General features: G+C 49.8%; 1 protein-coding gene across 1 annotated transcript; it reads left to right on the plus strand.

Moving 5' to 3' along the window:
- Positions 1–8,419: 8,419 nt before the first annotated feature.
- On the plus strand, positions 8,420–21,305 carry NPTX2 (neuronal pentraxin 2). The gene is made up of 5 exons (XM_001111081.5): positions 8,420–9,022; positions 10,714–10,930; positions 16,012–16,256; positions 18,583–18,762; positions 19,882–21,305. Exons 1-5 carry the CDS (start codon positions 8,597–8,599, stop codon positions 20,107–20,109), a joined length of 1,296 nt encoding a protein of 431 aa, XP_001111081.3. The 5' UTR covers positions 8,420–8,596; the 3' UTR covers positions 20,110–21,305.
- Positions 21,306–22,504: the final 1,199 nt, after the last annotated feature.

Genomic DNA, 22,504 nt, shown 5'->3' on the forward strand with positions numbered 1-22,504 from the left:
ACTTAAAAACAATCATAACACAGTATCTCTTCACGCAAAATATTTTTTCTTCATTCTAAGGGTTTTAAACTATTTCCTAATGAATCCAACTGGGATTCATTTGAGTTAGGGAGTAAAATAAAGATTGCTTAACTGATTCTTGTTGAAGAGAGAAGAAAGTCATAGTTGGAGAATTGATTTATTTAGGCTGCTTATATTTAAGGGAAATGTCTCCTACATCCTTTAACCCAGATGGGCTGTTCACTAGCTAGACTGAATCACAGAGCAAAAGAAGAAAGAATCCGGATGGAATGAGCTGCTACTTCTGCAACAAAGGCAGCAAATGTACATGAGGGGTTTAATTCACTTCCTGTGGTCTAGGGCTGAGTGGAGATGGCAATGGGACATCTGGAACATAGAAGAACATATTTTCCTGATGCAGGCTGGTGATGGTACAATTCCTCTCTGATAGAAGTCTCAAGTATGCAGTCTTTCTGCATTTTTCATTCAGCTAAGAGAAGGCTATCCCAGGTGTGAACATCAGGATTCTGGGGGGAATAAATGATTAAACGAGATGAAAGGGCCAATAAGAATTTTAGCTCAAAGCTCAAAGCTGCACTGAACCTAATCTGTTGAGAATATACCACTGGAGAACTTGTCTTGGCTCTGACCCTCTAATTTCAGTTGCTTCTCAGTCTCAGAACCTGTAATAGTGCTGGGAGAGAGGTCTGTTCCTTTATAATTTCACTTTAACCCCTACCAAGTGGTGTTATAGAGCCTGAAAAAAAAAAAAAAAAAAAAAAAAGCTAAACATCTCCCCGCCATTTCTGTGACACTTCCATCTGGGAAACCAGATGGAAGAATTTCAGAAAGTCTGGAATGTGTAGACATTTCAGACTCAAATTCCCACTTCCCTTTGCTCAATTAAAAACTGAACATTGTTACTACTCACTTTGTTCATTCTTGCAAGTAGATGTTTTGGTCACCTGTCTAAAATAATGGCCCTGTCCTTCCTTACGATGGTAGGTGAGTGATAGCTGCTGGAAATGAGATAAATTTATCCTAAGGTATCCTTGGAAACAGAAAACCAATTTGGAACAGAGGGCTGAAAGTCAGAGATTACTAACTACATATCTTGATTTTCTCTAATGGCTTCAACTTTCCCTTCTTTTGCCCCCTCTTCCAGATACCCAGCACCTTCTATCTACCATACCCTCCATTACCCTTTTCAAGGGCTAATTTCCAACTTCTCCATGAAAATATCCCCTGTTTTCTAACACAGTGACTTTGTTCTTATGAAATTGCAGAATGGATTGATTACATGTTGAGCAAAACCTTCATTTCTTTCTCACAATGCTATTATGGCTGTGTACAATGACATCTAAGAGATATTTATTGAAAGAAGGAAGTATATCAGACTTAGATGTTGCCATTAAAAAGCTCATAATCCAGTAGAAAAGATAATTATAATACAGGGCTTAAAGTACTAAGAGAAATAAAGAATGTTATGGTGTCATTTCAAACTGAACAAAATCAGGGCAAGCTTTGTGGAGGAAGTAGTGTGTAAGCAGAGCCGTGAAGGATGAGTGGGTCTTGTGGTTCTAGAGATGGAAGAAAGATCATTCCAGATCTGTCTCCAGATATGGGAAACAACCTGAGTCCCAATGCCAGAGGATGAAAAATATGGGTCATGTGTGAAAAGCATAAGTTTACTTTGGAGTGAGGGTAGATCAAAGGATATAGTAAAAATTGGACTGAATAGGAGGGTGTGGGGGAAAATGATGGAGACTAAAGAGTTTTACACATTTGCATAGAGAAATAATGAAGGTTTCTGAGCAGTGCAGCTCAATGCTTTAGTGCTGTACTTCAGGAAAACAGACCTGGCAATAGAATATACAAGCTGAAATGGACATTGTAGAGCTGGAACGTTCAGTTAGAGGCAGCTGTATAGTTTAGAACAGAAGTAATGAGATCGTAGCTGTGAGAATAGAGTTGGCATATTGTACAAGCAGAATTAGGACTTAGAAATGAACTAGAATTTGAATAAAATTGGGGGTGGAGGAGATACAGATGTCTCCAAAGTTTTGAATTTGAATGACTTGGAAAGCATTAATGACATAAGAAATAGGAAACAGGAGGAAGAATAGAGGGAAAATAAAGAGAACAATAAGTTTACTTGACATATTGAGTTAGAAGTATGGGTAGTTTATCTTTGAGATGTCCAACATGCAATTGGTTTAGTATAATCTGGAACTCAGTATAGATAGTTTCTGCTATGGTTTGTGTCCCTCAAAATTCCTGTATTACATTTACTTACGTAACAAACTTGCACATCCGGCACATGTATATCAGAACTTAAAATTAGAATTTAAAAAGTTAACGTGTTAAAAACTTAACCCCCAAAGCAACAACGTTGGGAGGTGGGGCCAAGTATGGATTAATTGGGTCATGAGGAGGGAGCTCTCATGAATGGATTATTGCAATCATCTTAGGAATGGGTTATCACTAGAGTGGGTGGTTATAAAAGCAAGCCCAGCCCTTGGTGCTTTCTCTCCCACAGTTGCTCTCAGATATGTGCACTTGCTTCTGCCCTCCACCTTTCCACTATAGGTCAGATGCCAGCACCATGCTCTTGGACTTCCCAGCCTCCAGAACCATGAGCCAAATAGACTTCTTTTATTTACAAGTTACTGAGCCTGTGGTATTCTGTCATAGAAGCAGAAAATGAACTAAGACAGAATCACTAATATAACTTAAAAACTTAAAACTGTTAAGGTAGAGAGTATAGTGAGAGAAAGGAGAGAGCTATGGACAGTTCAACTTTGAATAGGGGTGTTGAGGAAGCAGGTAATGAAAGAAGATCCAGAAAATAAGAAATAAAGGAAAAAATGTTCAGAAATCAAAGAAGAAAACCAGAAGAATACAATATCATAGAAACCAATGTTGGAAAATTCTAATAAAAAAGACTTAGCCAACAATGTTCAATGCTCTATGAGTTCCAGGAGAATGACAGAAAAGGGGTCATTGGAATTAATGGCAAATTATTGATTTTTAAGAAAGTTGTTATTGAAGAAGAAACCAAGCATTCTAATAGGTTAATGAGTATGTTAGGGAGTGATACAGAGAAAAGAGCCCTTACTGGAAACCAGAGGGCCTGAGTTCCAGCATGGCCGTGCTGTTAAGTAGCCATATGATCTTTTAAGCATGGTTTTGAACTTATTTTGTGGGGAGGGGAAGTCTTTACTTTAAAATAATTTTAATTGACATGTAATAATTGTACCTATCTATAGGACACAGAGTAATATTTCAATACATGCATACAATGCATAATGATCAAATCAGGGTAATTAGCATATTCATCGCCTCAAACATTTATCATTTCTTCGTGTTGGGTACATTCAAAATCCTCTCTTCTAGCTGTTTGAGAATACATTATAAATTATCATTAGCCATACTCACCCTACAGTGCTGTGGAACACCAGAACTTAATCTTCCTATCTAGCTGCCATATGACTTTTTAACCTTTCTCAAACTGTTTCCTAGTCTTAAAAATTCTATAAAATATCTTCAAACTCTCACTTTCAAAGATTCATACAAGCTACCTGTGTGCCTGAATCATACAGAGATATTGAGCCACATGTCTTTATCAGAAATAGGCCAATTTCACCACTTGTAACTTGTGTGAAAGTGGGGCACTTTCTTAGTGTTTCCTAATATAGAGAAATTGAGACTACATTCATGAAGATTTTCTCAAAGCAAACCAAGCTGATGATGTTCCTTCCTTCAGCCTCCTCCCACTCCCAGTCTATTATCTTTTTACTTTTAAAAACTGAGGTAAGACATTATCCCTGGTATATCCGGTGACTTGTTCTATTGCTTGAAATCAGAGGATGCCACCAAAAGCCTTTTTTGGTTTGTTGAATCAGTTGAGTAATATGAACAACCAATTCCCCTAAATCACGGCTCTCTAGCCACATGTGATAATATACTTGTACAGGGACACCACTTCCTGAAACTCAGTGTCTCATCTCACATGCTCCCAAAATTTAGCCAGAAATATGTTATTCAAGAAGAACCCAGATGCACTGAAGAAAGAACATTTTGCTTTATCTGAGGGGCTTCTATCTATTTGGATCTCGTAGCAATACAGATTCAGAACCATTGAGATGTTAAATATCACAAATGTTTTAGTGGGGTCCAGGCACACAGTCTGGTGATATATCCCAAGTGGAGGTGTGAAATAGTTCACTTTGACTGAATTCTCTGATTAAAGTTCAATAACATCATGCTTTATGCTTTTTTTAAAAACAAAAAACAAAAAACCCCACAAAGTAGTATATCTTTATCTTGCTGAGACACCAGTATATTTTCCTGAAGTTTTCGTCCCTTATCTTTCCTCTTGGGAGGTTGGCCTGTTCTTTCTCAAGTATTCTTGCCTTATTTAATTCTAAAGAATATTGCAGAAAGCGAAGAATTTTCTTCAGCTTTGTTTTTAAAGGGACTTACATAATTCTGGTCTAAATTCAATGGAGAAAAGGGGAAGAAAAGGACAATTATCATCTATTGTAAACTGGCTATATGCCAAACATGTTCACTTACATTATCTCACTCAAGCCTAACAATATTTTGTAGTAAATTTAGCTTTGATTTTAGAGATGAGGAAACTGAGGCGGGGAGAGGTTAAATCACTCTCTCAAGATAAAGTGGCAAGTCATAAAACTGGGACTGAAAGTAAAGCTGTCTGACTCCGAAGTTCAAGCCCTTTCTACACTATCATGCAGTTCAATCTAGTGAAAAAAAAAATCACTCTTGAAAGCGTCTTAGCATTTTAAGCATAAAAGTGTGTTAGTAAGGATCGTCTGGAGCTTCCAAATTCTGTTTTATCTGCACTGAATTTCACACACACACACACACACACACAGGTCTCTTATTTCCCCCCTTCCTATTGAAATTCAGCACCGAGGACAGTTCCCGATTCATGTTTGCAGGAAGCTGTCCTTGGATTCTGTTAGAGCTCACACTCTCATTCTTGACTTCCCAAGTGGCACTGAGAAAGACAGGAGGAAATGTAAGAAAGTATGAGATGGGATCCTCTCACACCATGGTGGAAATTAGCACATTTCCCAGAAGACCAAGATAAAAATGCATGTGAGAAGAACAAGAGAACCAAACAGATGGGGCAATAAAATGGAGGCGGAATGAGCTCATCAGGATTCCCAGCACACGGTTTAAGTCCATACTGGGCTCACAGCTGACCTGGGACCAGCCGACATAGTGAATGAGTGGGTGGTTACTATGCTGCAGCATCAGTTACACTAAGAGATTAGGTGGAGCTGATTCACTGCTGCAGATCTGCACGACTTTTCAAGTGGAGGAAAATCTGTGGGCCCTGGTCTCTGCCACTCACATAACCATCCTCATGGGTAGCATGAGTCACACATGCAGGATCTTTCAGGTAGACAAAGTTGTTGTGTTGTGAGTAAATCCAGTATGAGCTTTCATGTCGTGGAGAGCAGGTTTTAACCACAGCTACAGCATCTCCGCATATGAAGGTTTACCTGCTATACTACGCAACGACCCTGCCTTTCCACATTCACCTTTGGCTACAGGTGGTTCATAACACACACAGAAAAAACAAGTTTCCGAAACGTTCCTCACACCAACAGTGATTCCTTCTTTTCCAAACTACCAAGCTCTTGAGTACAGCTGAAGCACCTTTAGACAGTTGAGTCTTATCATCTTACCTTTTAAAAATTATTATTATTATCATTATTATTATTCTGAGACGGAGTCACCCCCCATCGCCAGGCTGGAGTGCAGTGCTGCAATCTTGGCTCACTGCAACCTCGGCCTCCCGGGTTCAAGCTATTCTTCTGCCTCAGCCTCCCAAGTAGCTGGGACTATAGGCGGGTGCCACCACACCCAGCTAATTTTTTTATTTTTAGCAGAGACAGGTTTTCACCATGTTGGCCAGGATGGTCTCGATCTCTTGACCTTGTGACCTGCCCGCCTCAGCCTCCCAAAGTGTTGGGATTACAGGCGTGAGCCACTGTGCCTGGCCCCCCACCCCCGCCCTTATCTTATATGCAAGGAAACTGAAGTCCAGAGAGGAGAAATGACTTGCCCCAAACCAATTAGCTAGTGACAGAGTTAGAATTAGCACTGGATCCCTCATTCTTAAGCCAGCAGGCTTTTCATTGCACCAAGAAGATAAAACTGTCAATAGCATGGTACTCTGTTAACTAAGCCTCTAATTATACTGCCTCCAAAGAAAATAACATTTCAAATGTCTGGGTCTTTCCATTTGAGTTTTGGCAATTTCACTGATCACTTCTCATACTGGAATCTCTTTTAAGACGTTTAGGAGTAATTATATTGGGATATATGCTATTTTTACTCTTGTACACTGCTTTCTTTGTTTAGGAGGAAATTAGAATTCTGGAAATACACTTGATTTTGTTTAATTATTAAAGGAACAAGCTTCTATTTCAAGTAGTTGCAAATATGAATGTATCAGTCTGTGTGTCAAGAAAAGATATATGGAACAATATAGGAATGATAATACTCTATTGTCACATCCAATTAAGGGCCACCTAGGTCTACAAGTAAAGACGAACATCAAAGCTATGAGTGAAAATGGAAAAGTCACATCGTTATCTGAATAATTTTGAAAACGTCTGGATTTGGTGCCTTATGAATCATCTGAAATGTAACAAGGCATAAAGCGCTTTGCAACCCTGTTGCCTTCATTATTGTAATTTGTGCATATGTAGGTTTATTTGAACTTTTTCAAGTTTTCATCCAGCTGAAAAAGGATGTGGGAAGAATGAGTCCAGTCAAGGTCATACTTACAAGGTGAAACTGACACCTCCTGGGGATGCAGGCTAACAGAAACATGAGCCCATTACTCACCCCAAATCTCCCATCCATACCTTTTTCTGCTAATGAATATTCTTACCTGGACCATCATTACTTCCATTGTCCTCTGCTTTGGATACCTTGTAGACCAGGTTCCTGTCTCTCATTTTTATCCACGAAGAGATTTTCATGAATAGAACTTTTCTTGTAATTTAGCAATAATGTACTTGTAAACCCCACAACTATTTACATAACAGAAGCTATTGTTTAATGTGCAAAGCAGGTCAGAATTTGGCTTCTAGAGATTAATCACTGCAGTCTAGTTTATATTATCATAATAATTTCATTTATTTTGATACAATTTGCTTTCAGAATCAACCTCGGCTTCTGCGCACAAGTGACAAATCCATTTGTTTCTGGTATAATGGATAACGTGATTAATGACCTTGCAACAGGATTTCTTAAAAACAGAGAGAGGAAAAGAAATAAAGATTTCCATTTATAAATGTGCAGTAAACCAGCTCAGTCTGTAGCTGTGCATCAAAATCCCTCTGAACTTGTTTTAAGCCACAGATTTAGAGAGATTCTGAAACAAATTTGCTCCTGACTTTTGGGGGTTTCTGCTCATATCTACTGTCTCCAAGAAGCTGAGGTCAGTGGCCTCACTTTGAGGAAGTGGTGACACTGTAGGCCCCCTGGTTACAAGGACGGGGCACTGTTTAACCACGTGGCTCCATCGCCATGACTCCAGTTAGATGTCACCCGCTCCCCGAGCTCAGGTCTTGCTGAATAAGGTCACCGCCCAGGGGGCAGTCGATGAACACGCGCGCGAGGACTCTGCGAGTGGCCTTGTGACTTTGTCAACTCCGGGTGTCCCCGCCTTTCCGTCAGCGTCCGGTGCCTGGTCCTGGTCCCGGTCCCCGAGGCCCCGGGGATTCTTCCCGAGCGTTTTCCGAGTCGGCGCGGGGGATGGAGGCGGGGCCATGGAGCGCGTCCCGGGGACCGCTGCATCCGGAGGCGGCCGTCGTGCGGCTCCTTCCCGCCTCGAGAGTGAGGCGGCCGGGCCTTGACGAGGTGGCCCACGCCTGCCGCGGGGGTGGCTCGCGATGGCAGTAGGGGTTCGAGTCCCGCCTGGTGGGCTGCTCCTGCTGGAGAAAACGCCTCCCTGTGGGCCGCGGCGAACGCACAGAGAGGCCCAGCGCCGCGCCGGAAGCCACCCTGAGGAAGTGGCACCGGGCACCGAGGGGTTCCCACTTTCTCCTCAGCCTGTGACGCCCGCGTCCTCGGGAGGGTTCGAGGGGCGCCCGGGCACAGCCAGCCGAGGCTCTCGAGAGCCCCAAGGTCGTTTTCCACCTCAGGTCTCCTTTCCTGAGGTGGGGCGCGGGACCTCGCGCTCTTGCCTCAGGCTCGGGCCCACGCGCCCGCCCGGCCGCCAGGCGCGCAACGGGAAGCGCCCCCGCCCCGCCCCGCCCACTGCGTGACGCGCACCCGGCCGAGCCAATCAGAGCTCGTGGCGCGCGCCCCACGCGCCGGCCCCCTCCGCCCCCCAGCTTAAGAAAGGGCGCGCGGACCCGGCAGGGCCAGAGCGCAGAGCAGCGCGGAGGGTGAGGTTGTGAGACGGCGGGAGACGTCGGCCGGGTGGTGCACGCGACCCTCGAGACGACAGCGCGACTACTGGCAGCCGCGAAGGCGCCTGCCGCGGAGCGCCCCGACGGCGCCCGCCAGCCCATGCGGAGCTGAGCGCGGCGGCGGCAGCGGGATGCTGGCGCTGCTGGCCGCCATCGTGGTGCTCGCCGTGGCCGCCGGGGCCCAGGACAGCCCGGCGCCCGGCAGCCGCTTCGTGTGCACTGCACTGCCCCAGGAGGCGGTGCACGCCGGCTGCCCGCTGCCCGCGATGCCCATGCAGGGGGGCGCGCTGAGTCCCGAGGAGGAGCTGCGGGCCGCTGTGCTGCAGCTGCGCGAGACCGTCGTGCAGCAGAAAGAGACGCTGGGCGCGCAGCGCGAGGCCATCCGCGAGCTCACGGGCAAGCTAGCGCGCTGCGAGGGGCTGGCGGGCGGTAAGGCGCGCGGCACAGGGGCCACAGGCAAGGACACTATGGGCGACCTGCCGCGGGACCCCGGCCACGTCGTGGAGCAGCTCAGCCGCTCGCTGCAGACCCTCAAGGACCGCCTGGAGAGCCTCGAGGTAGCGGCCCGCAGGGAGTGCGGGGGACCTGGAATGGGGACGCTCCCGAGTCGGGGGCGGAAGACTCGGGAGGATGGGGAAAGCGGGCCTGGCCCTGGGGAGGCTGTGATCGTCCGTGGGGTGAGCTGGACTTGAGGGTGAAAGGCGGGGGTCTAGATCCAGCTCGGGAACTCCGCTGCGTGGTATCCCTTCCCACACCGCTGCTCTTGCTGGAAGGAAACGTTTAAATTCCACCCCCGCGCGCCGGGACTGCCGGCGGGATCCGCGGAGCACTTCCCGAGGTCCGGGCTGGCGAACCCAGACGGCCAAGCCGCGGGCGCCAAATACCCGGGGACGCGGTAGCCTCTATCCTCTTGCAAACGTCCAAATCTCTGCGAGCCGGGATGCGCTGCCGCAGGCCGTGCGGGTTGCTGCGAGGCTGCCGCGAGAGGTCAGCTGCCCCGGGCATCTGGTGTTTCTTTCTATAAATCAGATCAGGCTGGACTAGAGGGGGCGGAAGTCTGGGGGTGGGGGTTGCAGGGAGGCGAGCGCAGGGGTTCATCGGAGACCCCAGAGCGCGCATTAGAGGTAACCTCTGGTTAACTTCAAAGACTCCCCTGCCTACGAGTTGGGTCACATTAAGGTGCTCTTCCGGATTGGTCCCTTCAGGGGAGGGGACCTTATTCCCTTCTCTCTCTCTCCCGCCACGGAGGGAAGATGCGTGCAGTTTGGAACTTTGAGAGAAGAATCTTCAATTATTTTTAATCTTTAGGCTCCACCCTTTTTAAGAAGTGTGGACATTGCTGCTAATAGCCTTTGTGAAAATACTTCTCAGCAAAACTAGGTTTAAATTACAGGTGGTAATTATTGCAAAAATGACTGGAGGGTTTCTTTTGGTGTGAGAGCTGAATACAGTATTTCCAGCATCTGTATATCCCCTGATTCATTGTGATTGTTAACAGCTAACATTTCTGGAGCACTAAATAACAGTCAGGCACATTATTTAATTTTTTAATCCTTGGAACAATGAATGGCACGAGGCAGATCCCATTATGTGCATTTCACAATTTGGAACACTTTGTGGAGAAGGGTAAGTAGCTTGCCATGAACTTATGGGCAGGCAGCCTGCCACAGCCTCCAGAACCACATGATGGTAGAGGAGAAAAAGAAATAGGAAGTGAGGATTTAGAAACAGCATTAAAAACAAAGATTGCTGGAGTTCAGAATAGCAACGTTTTAGATCTGTCATTTTCCAGAAACATCTCTGCATGCATAGTTATTTACCTTCGTGCCAGACCGGAACTTGGGGGCTGTTTTCATTTGTAGGTGAAAGCTCCTTGGCTTTGTGTAACCATCGATTTACTCTTAAAAAAGGAAAAAAATCCTAGAACTGCGTTTTGGTCTCTACCCAACATAGAATTATAGGTGTTGGTTAGAATGTTGACTTTTTAGTAAGAGGAGAAAAACGGCTTTTTGAGAAGGGAAAATGAGATTCACAAGTTTCAAATATTGCAGCAAAGTAATTCTTGTCTGACTTTGAAATCTTTTCCATACCAAAAAAGCATCAGTGAGATGCTCCCCTGCCTGCCAGTGGCACGATTCAGTTCTTAGTTTTGGAAGCTTCTCCCTATGTGGTCGGGCCATCACAGCCACATTTCACAATTTCTTTTTAACTGTTTCTGTGCTCCTCCCTTCTCCCCGGTGGCTGAAAGCACCAGCTCAGAGCAAACGTGTCCAATGCTGGGCTGCCCGGCGACTTCCGCGAGGTGCTCCAGCAGCGGCTGGGGGAGCTGGAGAGGCAGCTTCTGCGCAAGGTGGCAGAGCTGGAGGACGAGAAGTCCCTGCTGCACAATGAGACGTCTGCTCACCGGCAGAAGACCGAGAGCACCCTGAACGCGCTGCTGCAGAGGGTCACCGAGCTGGAGCGAGGTGTGTGCCTGGCCTGTTTCTCTGTCTGGGAGTGGCCTGATTTTCACCACTTGTGGTCAGACATGTGATTCCAGTTGACGGACAGCAGGGATTGTGACACCACATGGGCCTGGTTCCTGGGTGTGTAAGCAAATAATAAAGGTGACTGAGCATGGTCATCTCAGGAATGAGCTGCCAGCCCCCAGCCCCACTGGCATTATCCAGGGAAAAGCGAATGTGCCTGGGACCAACTTCGATAAGCAACCACAGGGGCATTTCAGTCCCTTCTTAACTAGTCCTGGCAGCAGATTCTGCATATCTTTCTCTTCTCTGCTCACACTGTGGTGAGTAAGTTTCTCCTACAGGAGACAGAGAGGGAGGGATTGGGGATAATTCAGATTGCATCATCAACCCCCAAACCACTGGGTGGCTTGGCTGTGAAGTTGTAGGTTTGCCCGTAGTGGGTGTTTATAGGACTGGCATTTTCCCAGATGCACTAACCTGATGAAGCCACTTCCCCGTGACTCCGTTCCATCCACTGATAGGAGGATGGCCAATAGCAGAACATCCAATGACTTTGACCGTGGTGGGGCAGATGGAGAAGGGGCTGGTGTTACTGTTCCATCTTACAGCCAGCATCCACAAGCCACAGGTCTCTTTCATCCCTTTCCCAGTCTCGTCCTCCAGAAAAACCCATCTTTTCTTCCTTGCCCTTCTCAGAAAAAGGTGAGTATGGCTTACCTGTTAGATTCTTGAGTTTCCAAAACATCTTCCTCTCTGTCTCCCCTCTGTTGCTGGGTGGCCTCAGGAGCCATCCCTGAAGGTAAAGTAGTCGCCGCTGTGACCCTCCTCCCATGACAGGAGGAGGGAGCATCTAGGCACAGGTGAGCGTGACTCCGTGGACCCTGCCTGAGCCACAGTGGATCCTCAAGACGGCCAGGGCTATGGACCTGGTACACTAAAGGTAGTTTGTCTCTCGAAAGGGGAGCTGTGGAACGGGAGGAGGGCTCTGTGAGAGACTTTGATGGCTGTAAATCTCCCTCTACACAGTGGCCAAGTTGCCACAAGGAGGTGGGTTAACAGCAGAATCCTGAGCCAGAGCCTCAGTCATGCCAGGCGGGAGCTCAGACTCCTGGTATACCCGTTTCATAGATGAGAAAAACAATCCGTTCTCAGCGGGACATGTATCTTTTGGGGAGAGGGGCCCAAAGTGGGGCCTGGGCCACTAGCTGGTAAACAGTGACAATCACATCAACCTGCACCTCTCCCTTCTCTTTCTCTGACTTAAGGCCGATGTCATTTCACTGGGCTTACTCCTAAGGTAAGCAATCATCACGGCTTTGGCCACCCAGAAGCTGCCACTTCGTGACTGTCCCTTTCGTCCCCAGCCTGTCCGTTACCAGCCAGAAAGAAACAGTCCGGACTCAGACCCCGCCAGCCTGACTGTTGATCCTTTAGTTTCCCAGAAAGCCCTCAGAGCTCGTCTGGCACAGAGGGGAAGCTCACCTCTACGAGGGCAAAAACCCTACTGGCCATTTATGCACCCCAGAGAGGCAGCTCAGTCTCTCTTCACCCTGCCATGGGAAATCTAGAATCCTCCTGTAAGCTCCACCAACTCAGCTCTGGGATGTGCTTTAAGGAAAGTGATCATCTGCAGACCAGTTTATCTTCTGGGCAATTCTGAGTTTATATTTGTCCTGTTTGTGACAATTGTAGAGAGATGTGTAAACGCCCAGCCCCCCAAATGTACTATGATTGGAAACGATGCCAAGTTTCTTAGACACATCCAGCTGAATCCCGAGTAGCTAGACCTCAACCTCATGACAGGCAGGGGACCTTGGTGGGGAGACTCTGGCCTTTGGTCCATCAGCCTCCACCCCTTGGGGACCAGATGCTCAGCTGTGAGTTGCACACTTGGCATTTTGTAACCCCTGCCACGACCCTGCAAGGTAGGTATTAGTTCAGACGAGGGACTCAAGTCAGAGAGCTGAAGTGATGCCTGCGTTCACGTCGCCAGCAGATTGCAGAGCTGGGAGTGAAGTGGGTGGAGCCCACAGAGGAGTAACGGAGGCTGCAGCCTGGAGCGGTGTGTGGGCCTCAGCCCTGCTGGATCGAGGCTCCTTGGAGCCCCCAGCAAACACCTGACCCCTGGCATATGGACGCCCCTGCCGCCTGGGGCCCAGGGTTGCTTGCTTTTCTGTGCTGCAAGACCTGCTCCTCTGCAAGGGCCTCCAGAGTCCGGGCCAGCTGTCCAGGCACCGCCTGGCTCAGTGTTGAAATAAATGTTGCTGCTGAGAAAACCAAAGCTGCATCTCTTCCAGCCCCAGGCTGCCCACCCCCTGCTGAACCTTTCCGCCACCTGCAGTGTTTGATTTATTGGTCAGGCCTTTTAATTCCTTAATTGGTTTTAACCAAGTTTTCTCCAAATCACCAAGCTGTTTTATTTAAATAAAAGGCACTGGCTCTCAGGGTACAGGCCCCCTCCTCTGCCCCTCGGCTCTCCCAGCTCTAATTAAACCTATCTGTTGTCACCAAGCTGACAGTATTACCCACACAGTCGTATCAGATTGGCAAGGCTGCCCTCCCGCAAGTATAGCAGCCATTTCTCTTTATTAGACAATGATGCCTTCATTAAGGACATGGTCATTTGCCACTTGAAGATTAAGTGCAAGTGCCTACGTGTCTTAGAAAGAGGGACTTGTGGCCCCTGGCCTGTCATTCACTAGCTGTGTGACCTTGGATACGTCACCTCACTTCACCGAGCCTCCGAGCCTCAACTATGCAACCTGCAAAAATGGGAGAGTAGGAACATTCTGGTTCTCTCTCTCAGTTTTGCTTTTCAGCCTAATGAGGGACTAGTCCCAGCTTTCACTCTGGCCTGGCCCCTTGGCTTCTTGGGTGAGCAGATCTTCCTAGCCCTCACCAGGTGCCCAGCAGCTCCGCAGTGGCATCGAGAGGTGCCCATCCTTAGGAGGTCAGGAGCAATCAGGAGACCACCACTGGCAGATGTGAGTACACGCAACATGTGAAGCCCAGATTCTAGAATGTACACTGCCTGTTCCAGAGAAGTTAGAAAGGGGATAGTGGGTTCTGCTGTGCTCCTTTGCAGAAACCCTCCTTAGATAGATGTGAACTGTGGCCCCTGAGAGCCTTTAATGTGTATTATTCACTCTGAGGGAAAATGAGCTTGGGGGATTGTGGTGGAGAAAAGTTTATTCTGGCTCATGTTCTGCAGAAGGGACTGATTTAACTCCACAGTGACACAGGCAGTTCTGGCTTGAGAGAGCCCGCCTGTCTCTGATGGCCTCAGAGACTGTCTGAGCCCTTGTGGATGCTTAACCAACACTTGTTGAATGAGTGAAGGGCGTTTAGATTCCTTCAACGGCAGGGTCTGGTTCTCAAATAAGAGGGCAGCCTTTGCCATGACAGCTGGCACAATCAAACGGTGTCCTACAAACTTTGGGATCTGTGATGCCTGGATAAGGGCTACTGCTGTGGTTTACTTAATTTTGAACTTCAACCAAGGCTGCATTGGAAATTATGTAAACCCATTCTAGAATTTGTTTTCAAGGATTTTAGAAGCGCCAATGACATAGGGGTGGCCGGTAGATTCTCACCAATTCCAGGAAGGTCTGGAAGGGCCAAGGCTCTGGCCAGGTGTGTCCCCCTAAATGAGGACAGACACCCTGCGGTTTGGTTCCCCTGCCTCCCACTGGCTCCAGACGACAGGAAATGATCAACAAACTCAATCTTCTCTTGAGGAGGAAAAGACCAAGTGCTTTTCGTCAGGGATTTAGAGCAAAAAGCCACTTCTGAGTTAAGTTGTGGAGTCAAGACCCGGGAGTCTGACTCCTTCACCTCGGCAGTGGTAATTCTTTCCTGTGAGGAGTGACACAGACTCACTCACTCGACAAGTGTTTATTGGGTTCCTGGATCCCTGTAAGACTTCCTTCTTCTAAGCCCAAGTCCAGAGTTCCTAGATCCTGCCAAGATTTCAAGCAAGTATCTGAAGTGATAAGATGTGGCTAAGGAAGCAGTTTCTGGCTTAACACAAGAAAATTAAATCTACCTTTCCTCTGCTCCTTCCTCAAGCTTTCTAGTCATCTAATATGACTTGTGAAAAGAGAGTATTAACTAGAAGGAACCAGAGCTTTTTCTTTTCTTTTCTTTTCTTTTTTTGAGACAGAGCCTCTGTCACCCAGGCGGGAGTGCAGTGATGCAATCATAGCTCACTGCAGCCTGGACCTCCTGGGCTCAAGTGATCCCTACCTCAGCCTCCCGAGTAGGTGGAACCACAGGTGTGTGCCACTTTGCCCAGCTAATTTTTATATTTTTTGTAGAGATGAGGTCTTGCCGTGTTGCCCAGGCTGTTCTCGAACTCCTGGGCTCAAGCAGTCCTCCCACCTCAGCCTCCCAAAGCACTGGGATTATAGGCATGAGCCACTGCACTTGGCTAATTTTTAAATTTTTTGTAGAGACGGGGTCTTGCTATGTTGCATAGGCTGGTCTCGAACTCTTGGCCACAAGCGATCCTCCTGCTCGGCCTCCCAAAATGCTGGTATTATATAGGTGTGAGCCACCACACCCATCCAAGAACATTTTTTCTTCTAGATTTCAAGAGGCCTCTTTTCCTGTCCTAAAAGATGGAGCTAAATTCTCTAACGTGCCCCACGCAGTGCCCACCAAATCTTCCTTTTCCTCCCTTTCCTGGGCGTCCTTGGGGTCTGGGGTTCTCTTCTGCAGGTCTTTCCAGGCCTTCCCTGCATCCTCTGCCTTCCCTCCCCCGGCCACTCCCCGTCTTAGCCGGAGCCCCCGCCTGGCCTTCCCTCGCATACCTGCTGCTGGTTTCATGTCACCTTCCCCGCCCGAATGTAAGCTCCCTAAGGACAAGGACTCCTTCTAGTGTCCTGAATCCTGCTGGACTTCAGCCTTTTATCAGTGGCTGGCATGGAGCGGTCTTTGGTCACTTGCTGGAGGGTCCAGCAAGGCTGTGTGAGGGACCTTCTTGAGGATCTAGCAAGACGTGGCTCTGGGCAGTGCTGGTGGGTGGGGGGAGTGGGTGGCCTAACGCGCTGCTGGCCTCTCTTCCTCCCCACCCCCAGGCAACAGCGCCTTTAAGTCGCCAGATGCGTTCAAGGTGTCCCTCCCGCTCCGCACCAACTACTTATACGGCAAGATCAAGAAGACGCTGCCCGAGCTGTATGCCTTCACCATCTGCCTGTGGCTGCGGTCCAGCGCCTCACCGGGCATTGGCACCCCCTTCTCCTACGCGGTGCCGGGGCAGGCCAACGAGATCGTGCTGATCGAGTGGGGTAACAACCCCATCGAGCTGCTCATCAATGACAAGGTGAGGCCCGCCTGCACCGCCACCCTCCCCGGAACCCATCGCGCGGCAGAGGGAGCCACAGTCCCCACCCCGGCCATCCTCGCCACACCGAACGGGCCCAGACGTGGGACTGCGGGGCTGTCCTCCTGGAGGTGGGGATAGCTTTGTACACGCTGGGTGGCTCACAGGAGCGGGGCAGGGAGGGGCAGCTGCAGCTTGTGGGGGTCTGAGCTGTGAGTCCAACCACGAAGCGGCAGAAGGTCCAGGCACCTAGGCTGTGGAAGGGCAGAAGGAGCAGGTCTCCGTGTGCGGCCTGGATTGAGAGAGGACCTCAGGCCCGTCAGTGAGGGCTGTTCCCCAGGTCCACACTGATTAAGGGGGCATGTGTGTCTCAGTGTAAGACATTCCTCACGAGCATATTTTGGTGGGGATCAGGTTTCTAGAGATATGATTTATATACAGCAAAATGTACCCTTTTTTTTTTTTTTTTTTTTTTTTTTTTTTTGAGACGGAGTCTTGCTCTGTCACCCAGGCTGGAGTGCAGTGACCCGATCTCAGCTCACTGCAACCTCCGCCCCCCGAGTTCTCGCCATTCTCCTGCCTCAGCCTCCCGAGTAGCTGGGACTACAGGCGCCCGCCACCTCGCCCGGCTAGTTTTTTGTATTTTTTAGTAGAGACGGGGTTTCACCGTGTTAGCCAGGATGGTCTCGATCTCCTGACCTCGTAATCCGCCCATCTCAGCCTCCCAAAGTGCTGGGATTACAGGAAATGTACCCATTTTAATGTACAATTCAGGAAGTTTTAACAAAGGCACACAGTTGTGTAACCACCACCACGATGAAAAAATATAAAACAGTTCCATTGCCCCCCAAAACCCCCTTATAGCCCTTCATAGTTAGCTCTGATCGCAGCCCCAGCCCATGGCCACTGCTGACCTGTTATATATACCCTTAGTATCGCCTTTCCAAAGCAAATGCCCCTTCTTAATAGACTGCTTGGTTTTGGCATTCAGGAGCGGTCTTCTCGAGAGATCTGCTCCAAGAGCCGGGCATGGGAGCTCATGCCTGTAATCCCAGTGCGTTGGGAGGCCGAGGCAGGAGAATCGCTTGAGCCCAGGAGTTCGAGAGCAGCCTGGGCAACGTAGCAAGACCCCTTCTCTACAAAAAATTAAAAAGTTAGCTAGGTGTGGTGGTGTGCACCTGTAGTTCCAGCTACTCGGGAGGCTGCGGCAGAAGGATGAGTTTGAGCCCAGGATGTCGAGGCTGCAATGAACTATGATCGCACCACTGTACTCCAGCCTAGGTGACAGAGTGATACCCTGTCTCTTAAAAAATAAAAAAAGTCCACTTTGGGCCTCCTGGGGACCTCTCACAGCCCTACTTCCAAACTTTCATTCTAATGGCAGACTTCATATAACAAAAAGAGGATTCTCAGAACTTGGCCTGATTTGGGCATTTGAGTGACTATGCAAACTCCCTGCCACCCGGACCACCCCTGGTGGAGGTGGGGGCAGTTCAGTCCCTCACTCTGTTTGTCTTCACTGAACTGTCCTGGGTGGAGTTTGTCGAAGTTTAAGAAATGCTGTGGCATCAGCCTGCTGGGCTCCTCCTAGATAGACCCCCTTGCCTAAACCAGGAGTTAATTGTTCTAAATAACACCCTAGGACATAGTGGGGCTGAGAGCCTTGTTATCCTCTGGGTTTGGACTGCTTGTAAACATCGAATTCCTGGGAGGGAGGCTTCAGGTTGCTAGGAGACCAGCGGCAGCAACGCGGTGGTTCACAGGCTGGTTCACAGGCGAGCCCGCATGGAAAGTGCTTGCAGGACCGCCAGGGATCCGGCCTGTGGCAGCGTCCTCCCCCCAGTTCCTCGTGCTGTCTGTGAGCTCCCTGCTCACACAGATACTCACACATGCCACTATGCAGGGAGGACAGGGGACACCCCCAGCACACAGACAGATCCCTGCATGCCACCATGGAGGTTTGGGACTTGGCATGAGAAATGAGGATCTCTGGTCTGTTTTCCAAGGAGACTGGCCCAGTGGAGCCCTGACTTCCCGAGGTTCTCTGGCATGGAGAGCTCGGGGCCAGCGTGGGGGTGTTGACCCTCACATCTGCTCGGCTGTCAGCCACGCCAGGCACCAAGGGTATCCCATTAATGTGAGGGCCGCTCTGGGGTCAGGGTTTCCACCGAGGCTGCCCCCTTTCATGTTCTCCACGTATGACCCCAGGTGACAAGAGGAGCAGTGTGGCCCAGGGGGATTGCGGGGTGTCCTTCCTGTTTCCTGCCCTGGCGAACCCCGAGGGCATGGGCCCAGCAGGTCCTTACCTGCACATTGCTGCCTGCAGGTTGCGCAGCTGCCCCTGTTTGTCAGTGATGGCAAGTGGCACCACATCTGTGTCACCTGGACGACACGGGATGGCATGTGGGAGGCGTTCCAGGATGGAGAGAAGCTGGGCACTGGGGAGAACCTGGCTCCCTGGCACCCCATCAAGCCTGGGGGAGTGCTGATCCTTGGGCAAGAGCAGGTGGGTGCAGGTGGGCACAGGGCAGGTGCAGAGCAGGTGCAGGTGGGTGCAAGGTGGGTGCGGGTGGACACAGGTAGGCGCAGGGTGGGTGCAGGTGGGCGCAGGTGGGTGCAGGGTGGCCGTGCACCCTTCCAGGAATGGTGCAAGGAGGGGCTAACTGAGCAGCACGAGGCCAGGCCTGCAGCTGTTCCCGCTCCTGGCCCCAGCTGTTGGCCCCACAGACCTGGCCACAGTGTCCTGACAGCCAGGTCGGGGGAGCGAGAACCCCAGCAGCCTGGCCCTTGCTGTCCTGTGGTCAGAGTTTGGGCGTGGGGACATGGCCTGCATGGGAGGGACCAGGTGGGTGTGGTTCAAACAGATTCCAAATAGAACCTGGCACAGAGGGGTGTGAGTGTCCCTGTGGTCATGGGTCATCTCGTGACACAGGCTCCAGCTTCTGTCTGGGAGGAGGCTGAGTGAGGGAGTCTCCTGGAGTGCTCGTGGGACTGACTCAGGATTGTGGGGCTGGTGTCTTCCAGGAGTACCTGCTCAGGGTCTCCACCCTGATACCCAGCAAGGGGCACTTAGGTAATCCATGCTGGGTGCTCAGCCCATGGGGGAGACAGGGAGGAAAGGGTGGCACCTCAAAGCGCCCTCAAGAAACTTACCATCTAGGGGAGGGAATGGCTGAGCTGGCTGTCTGGTCTAGAACAAATAAGTGTTGGCATTTCAGTCTGTGTGTGGGTTTTTGATGATGGACAGTGGGGAGTAGATGCCAGGTGCACTGGGGGGCTTTGAGTCTGGTTCCTCCTTGGCCCACTCCCCCCTCAATTTCCCCTACTACATCTCCTCTGGGAGGGACTGGGAGTCATGAGACCTGGCTGTGATCCTGGCTTTGGGACTTTGAGCAGTATCTCCCCTTACCAGCCTCAGTTTCCCCTGTGTAAAATGGGGAGATTTGAGCAATGCCACCTCCCCCCAGTTCTGACAGGCCTGGGAGCTTCAGAACCTGCAGAAACAGGTAGTGTTGGTCAGAGCTGGAGGGGCATCAGAGAAATGCCCAAATCTCCTGTCTGTACCCTGTGTGCAGGGGGACTTGTGAGCCGGCCCTGACGCAGCTCTCTTGTTCCCATTCCCCAGGACACCGTGGGGGGTAGGTTTGATGCCACTCAGGCGTTTGTCGGGGAGCTCAGCCAGTTCAACATATGGGACCGCGTCCTTCGCGCACAAGAAATTGTCAACATCGCCAACTGCTCCACAAACATGCCGGGCAACATCATCCCGTGGGTGGACAATAACGTCGATGTCTTCGGGGGGGCCTCCAAGTGGCCCGTGGAGACGTGCGAGGAGCGTCTCCTTGACTTGTAGCCGCCTTCTTCTCTGTCCAGGAGGCCGGGATCAGGCTGTTGCCATGGAACTTCAGGGCCATTGACTCCCCCACTTAAACTTTTGCCAGTCGGGGCTCAGGGTCGCCAGAGCTCATTCCCCAGGAATCTCTAAGACCGGGGCTAGGGCAGTGTCTGTCACTGGCTGATTTGTTCCCTACCAAGATTCTGTTGCTGTTTGAAGTAGTGCCGGGGTCCCCTGGGAAGATGCCCCAAGCCACGAGTGGGCGGATCTCTGCCCTCCTGCTACAAGTGGAGGCAGTTCCAGCAGCCCCTCTTCAGAGCCCATGTAAAGCTATCGCAGCCTGAGCCCTGTCGCCCTCCAGTTCCTTGGTGTCCCGTGCACCCCTTCTGTCTGTCCCCTTTCACGGCTGTGCAGCCATCCCGCTGGAGTGGCCGTGTCCCTTGTGCATTGAGTGCGTCCCCGTTGATGACTAAACTTGCGGCAAGCGGCTGCCCCCCGATCTGCAAAAGGGCCTCTCCCTTTGTGTTCCATACATTGTGAATCTTCCCATCTGAAGAACGCCCAGCCTGCCCAGACAAAGCCCTGCCCTCCCCAAAGCAGAGGGGCGGGGCTCAGAAAGGAGAAGGGCTGTGATCTCCGGCCCCTTCCCCCATCATCTCTTCCTTAGACGGATGCTTTGACTGAATCATCACTAGCTATGGCATTAAAAGGTCTCTCTTCTCATCTGGTGCCAAAGGTTCCATTGCAGCTTTTTACAACCATCCGGTGTGGTTCGGAGGATTTGTTTTTTGTTTTTTTTCCCCAACAGAAAAGAACAGCCATTAGAAGAAGGCTCCCATTTTCTGATGTTCCGCACACTGTGAAGAGTGTGCTTGTTTTAAATTTATGTTGATTCCTGTAAGCAGTGGACTGTCTTCATCAACTATTTCCCTACAGAACTCCTCAAGAAAACAGATCATTTGCCTGGAGACTGGCTGAGTGACTCCAAGCTGCTCACTGTATTAGACAGGGGTGGTCATTTATTTTAAAGATAAAGTGACAAAGTGGGGAAATTTATAAAGCTAAATATTATATATTTTATTTTTCATACATGTTCGAAGTGCAAATCTGTGGATATTCCATTTGTAGGACCAAGTCGACATGCCCATCCTGACATTGTATGCTACGAGAACTCTTCTGATGACGGAATTTCGATTAAAGTGCACTGAAAGATGCTTCTGTGTTTGTCTTCCTCATGTTCTAAGGGCGAAGGTGGGAAGGGGTAGGGCTTTGCAACTTCTGGCAGAAGGATGATGGCTCTGGTTTGCCGGAGCCTGCATCTGGTGGGTTTGGGGACGCTGAGGATGGCTAGAGGAGGGTGTGGTCCGGCCGTCCATCCTTCCTGTTTCAATGCCTGGCTCACGCTGCGGGTGCCTGGCAGGCTGTGCCCGGGCTTCTTGTCCCCAGCCCACCCTTGTCTTTTCAATCAGGAAAGCCAGCTTAGCTAGAAGAACTGCAGCCGCCTTCCAGGTGTGGTACCTGCTTAGCGTCTACTCTGTGTAGGTGTTCTTTAGACATCATCTCATTGAATCCTCCCTGAATGAGCGAATCCCATTTTACAGGTGAATACACAACAATTAAAGCTATTTTGGGATCATGCAGCCGGTAGAGGATGGAGCTGGGCTCAAAGCCGGCCCGTGGCTCCGAGGGCTCTGTCCCTTCCACTGCTCACTCCAAGGCGCCCAGTGCCATTGTGTCCTCCCAGATCGGCCTCTCTGTGGCCACCTGGCCCTGGCAGGTGTGTTGACGGTCTTTCCTCCTCCACAAGCATTAGATTCCCCCCTACCACCACCACCACCTCTTTCCACTTTTGTAGCTTTACTCTGTCTTGGTAGCTGCAGAATGTAACTTAGTTTGTCCTTTTTCCAAGTAGCAATGTCAATTTCTATTATAATCGCAGAGCAGAGCCTAATCTTGGAGCCAACTGACACCGTGCGCCAGATGTACTTGATACCAAGGCTGAAATGGAAGCCGTAACCTCTAAAACCAAGACCGGGAGGTCATGGAGGTTCCTGGAGTCTATTTTTGATGTTGTGAAATATAACTTGGCAAGAACTGAAAACCACTGGTGTTGGGTAGAGCATGAAATGAGGCCAGATATCCCGCTCAGGGACCTTTGAAACTCAAAAGTGCTGAGACCAGGTGGAGAGCAGTTTGTTTTGAATCCCCTTCATGCTGGAAACACCAGCTACTCAGATCTCCCCCTGAAAGGTGCTGAGGGGTTTCCTCATTTCATATGCATGCCAGGCGCTGAGCCGGCCCAACTCGCTTCCCAGGCGCAGCCTCCCCCAAGAGCATCGCTTTGCATCAGGGCTTTGGAAACCCTGCTGAACCAGATAACTTCCTGCAACTGGAAGAGCTCTGAGCCCACAAC

This window comes from Macaca mulatta, chromosome 3 (genome assembly GCF_049350105.2).
Source record: "Macaca mulatta isolate MMU2019108-1 chromosome 3, T2T-MMU8v2.0, whole genome shotgun sequence".
Classification (NCBI taxonomy): domain Eukaryota; kingdom Metazoa; phylum Chordata; class Mammalia; order Primates; family Cercopithecidae; genus Macaca; species Macaca mulatta.

Excerpts from the sequence above, each read along its gene's own strand:
- NPTX2 (XM_001111081.5), top strand. The coding sequence starts at position 8,597 with ATGCTGGCGCTGCTGGCCGCCATCGTGGTGCTCGCCGTGGCCGCCGGG. Across the intron at positions 16,257-18,582 it reads AGCTGCTCATCAATGACAAG|GTTGCGCAGCTGCCCCTGTT; the intron begins GTGAGGCCCGCC and ends TGCTGCCTGCAG. Across the intron at positions 18,763-19,881 it reads TGATCCTTGGGCAAGAGCAG|GACACCGTGGGGGGTAGGTT; the intron begins GTGGGTGCAGGT and ends CCCATTCCCCAG.